Below are 9874 nucleotides of genomic sequence, written 5' to 3'. Positions count from 1 at the left end.
TAGTTCCCTAAAATATAAACATAATTTAGCATTCCATTGTTTTTTTTGTTGTTGTATAACTCGATTGATATTTGCTAAAACTGCTAAATGGGATGAGGAAGAAAATTTACCCTTTCATCGACCTNAAATTCACGTGAGTCTACTTGTGAAGATAATTGTTATTTTAGAAAATACCTAATAAAAGTTAAACAAAAATTCCGATTATTCATCATCTTCATCTTCATCATCTTCATCTTCATCATCTTCATCTTCAACAAAAATAAATTAAATAATTATTCATGCCCAAAGTTTCATCAAACTATAGATTGATGCTCGTATGACGAAATTATTCATCATCTTCATCTTCATCATCTTCATCACTGGAATCAACGTTTAGCCAGCGTCTGAAAAAATAAAACAATTCAGGATTAAACTTCCCACATAATTTTGTTTATACCTTTTTTTCAATTTATTAAATTAATGAACTTACAGCATATCGCCAGTATTAATTCCATCCACTTCATCTTCAAGAATGACCTTTGAGCATCGCAACTGAGACATCAAACATTGCATACCTAGCAAAGTAGAATTTAAGTAAAATGATATTTTGGATGGTATATGAGTCTAATATTGAACAGTACCTTCGTAAACAGAGATCCTCCAAAACAGAAGAGTACACATTATTGGTTGATTAGTAGTATAGGTAGGCGAAGACATAATTTGTTTCCGTTTCTCAAGAAATGCAGTACAAACCGAACCAACAGCAACACATTCAATCTCTTGGCCACTTTCAGAAAAACAAAATGATTGTATATAATTTAATAAAGAACTGTTTAAAATAAAATTTCTATGTATTTACAATGTTATAGAAAGTTTTTAAAAATATCTTACTTGTGTTCAAGGATAGTGAAGGTCACAACTTCATTCTCTGAAATGTAGCCATTTTGATGATCGAGGAAATCAATCATCTGCGAATTGTTTACATGTACCACCATTCCTAAGACATCTAATATAAAAAATAATTTTAATGTTTATTAAATATAGTAAAATTAAGATGGATGTATGAACATGAATTGAGTATAAAAACTTACCTACACAACAATTCTTCTCGTCAGGCGTTGCATTTTGCATTCTTGGTGCATCATACATAAGAATAAAATTGTCAGTACTTCGTGGATTTATTGGAACCATTTTTGTTTTTTCCTGGATCAGGATCTCAAACGGATGGTTTGAATTTCGGGATGATTGTTGACCTTCAATCACCTTAAATCCAGAAATCTCGTACCAGTCTCCTTCATTGAGCTTTCCATAGTAACAGTCTACATAAAGTTCCGCATCTATCTTGGCATCAATCCTAGTTCCCTAAAATATAAACATAATTTAGCATTCCATTTTTTTTTTTTTTTGTTGTATAACTCGATTGATATTTGCTAAAACTGCTAAATGGGATGAGGAAGAAAATTTACCCTTTCGTCGACCAAAATCAAACTTTGATAAAAAGGCTGTCCTTGTATAAAATGCGGTGGCCATTCTCGAAGTATTTTCACAGCAACTTTCGGGTTACGTAAAGTAGGATTCAGATCTTTCAAGTACAGCACCATCCCGATTGGACTTTTTTTTTGCGTGTATTTAGAAGCTAGAATAAGTATCAGAGAGAACTTTCAATTTGTTGTACTTCAAATATTAATAGACAAAGGAAAATAAGGATTTTTACAATTACAATTAAATATTTGTGTAGATTGTATTAAAACCCGTGCTCAAAACAGGGAAAGCTGCATGAGTATCTGTTCGATATGAATTAATCAATGTTTTCGTATTTTCAGAATACTTTATTTTTTTAAAAAAATAAACTGGACGGTTGAAACTCTAAATTCAAGACTGCATGCCTTCCCTTTCTTATTTTCAACTTGCATGCTGACATCTTTAATTATGATGCATTGGACTATCGTTTTTTATTACTAAGACTTTTGTTGAAACTTCATAAGAAAACTAAAAGTCTTCCACTTCATATTTCATTTTAAGTAATTTATATGTAGCTAATTTTAAAATTTATGTTTACAGAAAACTACTGATTTTTTAAAACATAATTCGTTATATGTAACTAATTTGTTTAGCTCATTATATGTAAATAAATAATTAAAATATTTCATTTTAAATCAAAGCAAGAATTTTTTAAAATCCAACTACTAACTAAATATAAAATAATTAAAATCCCATAAAATCCCTAGAACGCCATAAAAATTCATGGAAGCCAGTCTTCTATCCGCGAGTCCTCTTCCTCGATCTCCTATAATTCAATTAAGTAGAACGTGAAAAAGTTTATAAACGAATTTCGTTTTCATCTATTTTATAGCATGAACTAAGATGTTATTCTTACAATTCCATCATTTTCGCAACCTCAGAATTGCAAGGATTGAGTGTTATTCGCGTACAAACTGTAGAAGATATACTTCTTTTTCCTGCAAAGTTATAACAGAATTTATTCCTTTAAATACACGATCATCATAAATATGCAATAACACAAATTATACCTTGGAAATATACCTTGGAAATCTTCAATAACACCCCAACGAATAACACAAATTAAACGTTCACCCTGGAATGATTTTAAAGCATCGTAGAATTCCGCAGCCGTTTTTTCGAATAATTCACACCTTAGTAGGGTTCCACTAAAATTAAAGAATTAAAATTTGTGTGATTTAAAATAATGGATTAAGAGTATGATTATGTATAATATAAAATATATATGAGTTTTAAAATTTACCTGAAATCACGAAGATCAAATGAGATTTTGTGATTAATTGAGATATCCTCTCCTTTTTTTTTAATTTTAAGATTATCTTCAGTACTTTCCAGCTCATCATCTTTTTCATCTTCTTCAAAATCTTGGACATAATCTTGGTCATCTTGATCATTGTTACCACTGTTATCTGTTTGGTATTCGCTATCATCATCAGTTTCTTCCTCAATATCATCCTCTTCTTCATCTTCTTTATAATCATCATCGTCCTGATCTCCAACATCAATGTCATCATCAGAGTCTTCAAAGATCGTGCAATCTGTTTCATATCGATCATGAAAAGTAATGTTTTTCTTTTGATCTGAACCATATCGAGTAAAGTACTTAAATAACATACGGATATTATCAAATTGTGTGACATCCTCATGTTTTCCATTATTTTCCACCCCTTTGATTTCCTCTTTTTGTTGGAATTCTCTGAAATTACATCTGAATTCGCCAACATTTACAACCTCACCAATAATGTCTGTATAAAATTTACATTAGTTCAAAATATAATGAATCTCAAATAGTATTTGAAATTTCTTTTTTAAAAAACTGAATTATTCCCTTACCGATTAAGTAATCTTCACATTGGGTACCATCATGGATGAGTTTGAAATCGACGAAATCATAGAATTCTTCCCCTCCAACAATTGAATTCTCTCTTATCTTGGTATTGTACAAAATAACAATTTTGTAACGATGTGTAGTAGCTAAACATGAACCATTCTGTTCAACAACCTTAAAGTCTTCGAAATCAAGCCAATCACCAACTTTAAACTTTAAGACAAAACGATCATAAACATCTCCACGAAAGGAGTATGGACCTTTACACCCTAATAAAACATAGTATTATTAATTATCGGATAATACGATTTTGTTACATGTCTTTAAAATATTTTAAAAACCTTCTGATTTGTAACTTTCAGGTATAATTGCATATAAACTTATTGTTTGAAATATATAATGAGCTTATAATTAAATTAAAGTAAATACCTTAATATCAGTTAAAACCATCTCCAAACTTGGACTTTTATCTTCCCACAGACATAAGACCTTCACACGAATTTTCCATTCATATTTTGAAGAGTTCAAACGCGAAACATCATCAAAAAGGCTATACATAACCATAATTTCTTGCTTTTTTCGTGTGTTCTGTGGTTTTCTTCTCTAATTTAGGTTTAAAAAATCAAAAGTGTCGAATAGACGTATATATATACAATTTTATATATTCACAATTTACATTTTTTTTCGGAAGTGATATTTTTAAATTCCTGTTTACCAAATCATTTTACTATTCTGTAAAGATCTCCAGACATTGATATATCTTTATATTTCCTTCTATTTTTGAGTTAAATAGTAATCTTCTTAATGATTATCATTACGGCTTTAAATGCGTAATTTTTTTTGTTAAAAAAAAATAAATCATGATCTTACACTATATTCTAAACTGTTTTAAATATAGAATATCTCTTAAGATTTTCAACCCTACTTTACATAAGGTATAAAATAACAATTTTAGATTTTTCTAACAATGATCTACAAAGTTTTGAACATAATAATTATCACATTTTTAAGAATATTAGCATCATTATGTCTTTTCTCTATTTTTTCAAAATTGAGATAATAATCAAGAACCTTTGTAACCGATCGTTTAGATATCATAATATTCATAATACTATTCTCTAAATATCATGCTTATATTATCCTTACGTCTGAATATGAGCTACGACACCAAGGATTATTCTTCCATATGCAGATTGTTTTCATTAATTAATAAAATTATTCAAAATATTAGACATAATTTTAAACATTTTTTAATGTTAATAATAGTTATGAATATAACATTTTATTATTTTATTTTGTTCTTATATAATAATCAAGCACCCTGGTATTCGGTCATTTGATTGTCATTATTAAAGTATAATCTTATATTATTAAAATAAATTATCATTGGACTATTTCTATCTCATAAAATATTCAACCATCTAAAACAATATCAATAAAAATACGATTATAAGATCGCATAACATTCATCCTACTATTCTCGAAAAATCGTCTTCCTCCTTTCTTCACGCCTGATTTTTTGCAACGACACCAATCATATCTTCTTCCATACGCTGCCTATTTTTAAAAATAATAACAATGTTATAAATTATATATAATGGAATTTGATTGAGATTATTTGAAGATAATTACCGTGTAGTTTAGAAGGAACGGAAACGACTCTGTTTTTTTGCGATCAATAGCTTCTCTGCAAATATTCATTAAAATAGGATTAAGATCAGAATTTACAGACAAATGGTAATAATTTGTTTCATTAAATTTTCGTATCAAGATGACTTCAAAACACTTTTGATTTGTATAATAATACCAAACGTTTGAGGATGATCCAAACAAATAATTAGTGTTAAAAACGCTTTTTAACATAGAATTACTACCGAACAATAGCCGAAAGACGTTGTGCTGCTGACTCTGAAACTCTAATCTGTTGATTAATCACACTAAATGTTGTTATATCCGTGAAAATAAGAGTTATTAATTTAAAACAATAACTATTAATTTATTTAAAAAAATATACCATAACTTTTGGGATATTATCGACACCATTCACCGTCTTTCTGCAATAATAATCAGTAAATGCAAATGTTAATATGATTTTCTGAATCAAATATATTTATATATAAAATTAATTTTCCTTTTAAAATAAAAATACCTGTTTTTCACCATACGATCATTGGTAGATTCATCTAAACAATGTTTAAATTTAATTTGATCATTAGAAATATATTAATATAAGGAATTTTAAGTTTAGCAACATACCTTTTAGCAATATATTTGAAGATGCAGAATTCAAATTAAAAATTTCGATAGCCCTCGCCACCTCCACCTATTCATTTTTTATATTTATTTGTTAGAACCACATACTTATAAATTAATTTTTATAACGATGATAGAGTAATTTACTATTAAAATTTAAATTACCAAACATCTCTCATCACTATGATCATCTTCAGAAGCTTTCCTGCAATATAGAAATAAGTCTTTCTATTTAGCATCATCAAACTATAAAGATTAAAGTTTAAAGTATTAATAAATAAAAGACCTAGATTTATTGTCCGAGAACATAGAACTAAGATCACGACCATGTACCAACTCACCTGAAACATAAGAATTAGTATAATCGTTTTTACAAAACAGTTAATAAATCAAGAAACCTATACAATATAATATAAGAAGTAATAATGAAACCATACTCAAAGTTTTGGTAATGCTCGAACCTGCGTTCCAAACAAATACTACAGAAAGAGGACATGAATCATTAAAACACGAACACGAATACGAAGAACTATATAAGGGATCATCAAAACTATAATACATATATAATTTGAAGAACATGAGAGAAAATTAGGGTTTTCTTTATTTTAAAGATTTCGGATTATAGAGAATGATTAGGGTTATACCTATTATATATATATGTTTACAACCTATAATTTTAGGGTTTCGAATAGGTCAGTATATTTTGGTTGGGTTTTTTTTTTAAAGCCCATTATTTTAGGTTTTAGCGTTTTAAAATTTATTAAATCACGTTTTGACGATTATATAGATTAGATATTTAATTATTTAAACTTTTTATAATTTTCTAAATTAATTTGAAGGGTAAAAACGTCCAGATTGGATTCTCATTAATGGCAAATTAGTAATCTTAAGTCTGAGGATGAATGTGGTGCGTTTCAGCAACCTAAATAGAGATCAAAAGCTTGTCCGAAAATTTTTCAGGGGTAATTTTCATTAAGGGCAAAAGAGGTCAAATTTTGTGAGATTGGCTGTGAGCATAAGTATTAGTTTTTAATACTATTAGAACATAAGTATATGTTAGAAAATATATTCTAATTTTTGTTAAGAACAAAGAGCAAATTATAGAATATGTATTATAAATTTCTAAAAAACATAGAATTCTAAATATCATTGAACAAAAATGACTCCTAAATTTTGTAGAGCATGAAAGATATGTAGAATATATAATCTAAATTTTGTAGCACAAGTACAATGTATAAAATACACGTTTTAAATTTTAGAATGTGTGTTCTAAACCTCGTAGATCAAGTTTTATCTATCCAAAACAGCAACAACATGACACATTCTTTACATTAAAAATATCCTCATGTATTCTTCATCCATTTTCTACAAATTCTTGTTAATTTTCATTTGACTTTTTTAAAAATTTAGTGTAAGTGGTAGTCTATGAATAGTTGGCATTTGTTCACACATAATGCATAGATAGGTCAATCTTTATTTATCATTTATTTACCATTTCTCTAAAATAAATATACTTAATTAATTATGTAATTAGTAGTTAGTAAATAGAGTTTGTATTGCAGAATTCAGGTGAACAACCAAAATTCTAGAGTTTCAATGATTAACAAAAGATGGGTGAAACATGAGGAATACTCAAATGTAATATTCACACATTTTGGGTTAATCCAACTTCATTATGTGGTGACTCCTAGATTGTTTGGAACCATTTGGATGATACTATTAATTGTTAACATGATAGTGGCAGAGCTAAAATGTATTTTGTGGTCTCTTCATAGCTTGCGAGATTTTTTTTTTTTGTCAACCATTGGGCCACAACTGGCCGGCCCATTAGCCAAATTCCTATATTCGTAGCTTGCGAGATTTACGGATCGAGAATGTTGACCTTTTGAAGATGGTGCAGATTGAGAATGTTGAGCTTTTGAGAATGTCATTCAACTCTTAGGCCATCTTTAATGAGAGAACAGTTTGGGTGTTCTAGGCCCATTTAAATAAAAAATATATTGAACAGTGGCTTTAGAACATTTTTTTTGGTCTTCAATTAGAACTAATTTAAGCCCAGTTCTATTAGGACGTATCAGTCCCTGAATGGTTGAGATTTTTTTGCAAAGAAAGAAAATTTTTCATTTCTCCTTCTGTTCGAAATCGCATCTAGGTTTTCTTCTTTCTCTCCAAAACGGCGAAAGCTTCGTGGTCACCATCTACTCCGACCAAGGTTTGTATTCCGGCCATTAAAACACCAAAATCGAGAGCTCATCCATGTAGAAATCAATCTGTACATAGCTTTTTCGACCAATCCGTAAAAAATTTCTTCTTTTGTCGATTCATATGTCCGGCGATTTGAAGGTGAAGTCGAAATCCTCTACTTGAGCCTTTGTCTCCTCGTCTCTTTTGTCTTGCAAATCTCATCTCCGGCGATATAGACAAGGTAGTCCCGTCGTTTCCTCTGTCAGTTATTGTTTCATCGATGTTTCATCGATTTAGGGTATTGAAATCTGTGAATTAGGTTTCGGTTTAGTAACATGGTATAGGGTTTCGTCTCATCTGTCAATTAAAGGTTTTGATTAATCAATATAGGATTTTAGTGAGCTTCCAGGATGTATGACTGAATTCTGAGTGTCGTATATTGTATTTGAAATCAACCTTAACACTGATGAACATTAATCGATTTTGCTTTGTTTATGAGGTTTGTAGGTGAGGTTAACCAGGGCAAATTAAATCGGATAACCATCAACAAACCTGCATTTACTCGAAACTAAAAGGTAAGTCACACTCACTATATGTAATGCAAGGTTGGTTTCCTGATTTGAGTGGTGTTGTGGTTTGTGTAGTAGTGTATAAGTGGTTATTCATAGATTTTATGTGATTGTAGTGGCTTGTTAAGTGTTGTTTGATTGTGTAATGAGTTTCTCAGAATTGTTTTGTGATGGTCTTGGATGTTTGTTTGGTTTATGTCTTGTATAATATGTTTGAGTTGTTGTGATCTGGTCATGTTCTCGTATAAGCGGTTATTCACGGAAAGGTTTTGATTGTAGTTTTGCTTTTTATGTTAGAGTTGTCTTAAAACTTTAAAAACTGATTTCTATGAAACCTTTGAAACTTTTACAACTTTTAAAATTGAATAATATGAAGTAGGTAATGGTTATTTACTTCTGATTTGACTGAAGTAGGTAATGGTTATTTAGAATTAAAAATCTCTAACAACTCCAAACTTTGGATTTAATGATCTTCTTAACTTCTCTATATTACATCCGAGCCAAATACTCAATCTCTCATATCTTTTACTTCTCTTCTATCATCTATCTTATTTTCTTCTTTCTTAATCTCTCATATCTTTTAACCAATCTCTAAGAACTTTCCAATAATATCTCAGTTTCTTCCTTGTTTAAATTTGATTACTATGGAATCAAACAATACTCCTAACAGTCAGTCTCAATCCTACTTTAGCCTTCTTAACTTCCCATATGACAGCTTTGCTCCCAATGTAAACATTGGTTCCTCTCAAATCCTGCTTTTAGTTCACAAACTAGTTCACAGCCGAGTCAACCTCCTAGTCAATCAGAAGAGACAGCAGAACAGCGTAGGGAGAGAAGGATATGGTCCACACAAGATGACTTAGTCCTAATAAGCGGCTGGTTAAACACATCGAAGGATGCAATAGTTGGGAATGGCCAAAAGGTAGGGTCCTTTTGGATCCGTATAGGAGACTATTTTGAAACAAGTAGTCATGTACTTGGTGGTGCTGAGCCTAGGCGCCCTGAACATTGTAGACAAAGATGGCAAAAAATCAGTAAGGAAGTGAGCAGGTTCTGTGGAGCTTTTGCAGAGGCAGAGGGTGAGAAAGCTAGTGGCATGAACGATTTAGATATTCTGCAGAATGCTCACCAAATCTACACTAAGCTGTACAAGAAGAAGTTTGGTATGGAGTATGCTTGGAATGTGCTACGCTATGAACATAAATGGGTAAACCTGAAGGCTATGAACCCCACTCCAAAGACAACCAACTCTAACAAAAGAAAAGCGGATGATGCTGCACCATCTACAGGTTCTGTCGTTAGTGAGCACGAGAGCAGGCCTCCTGGCATAAAGGCAATGAAAAAATTAAGGAACAAAGGTAAAGAGAAGGCTGCACCATCTGCAGAGTTTAGTCACATGTGGGAGATAAAACAGAAGGATTTGGAGGGCATGAAAGAACTCCAAAAGATGTCCATTCTTGACACTCTCATTGCCAAGAAAGAAACTCTAGACGAAGATGAAAAAACTCTAAAGAAGAAGCTAATGGCTGAACTGTTTTAA

At 30.5% G+C, this 9874-nt stretch overlaps 1 protein-coding gene across 1 annotated transcript; it reads left to right on the top strand.

The window, feature by feature from the left end:
• Nucleotides 8979–9874, top strand: LOC104789290 (glutathione S-transferase T3-like). The gene is made up of 2 exons (XM_010515013.1): nt 8979–9062; nt 9116–9874. The coding sequence occupies exons 1-2, from the start codon at nt 8979–8981 to the stop codon at nt 9872–9874; spliced, it is 843 nt and encodes a 280-aa protein (XP_010513315.1).

This window comes from Camelina sativa, chromosome 5 (assembly GCF_000633955.1).
Source record: "Camelina sativa cultivar DH55 chromosome 5, Cs, whole genome shotgun sequence".
Lineage (NCBI taxonomy): Eukaryota > Viridiplantae > Streptophyta > Magnoliopsida > Brassicales > Brassicaceae > Camelina > Camelina sativa.
Note: the sequence above shows the minus strand (reverse complement) of the source record. Positions and strands in the feature narration are given on the sequence as shown.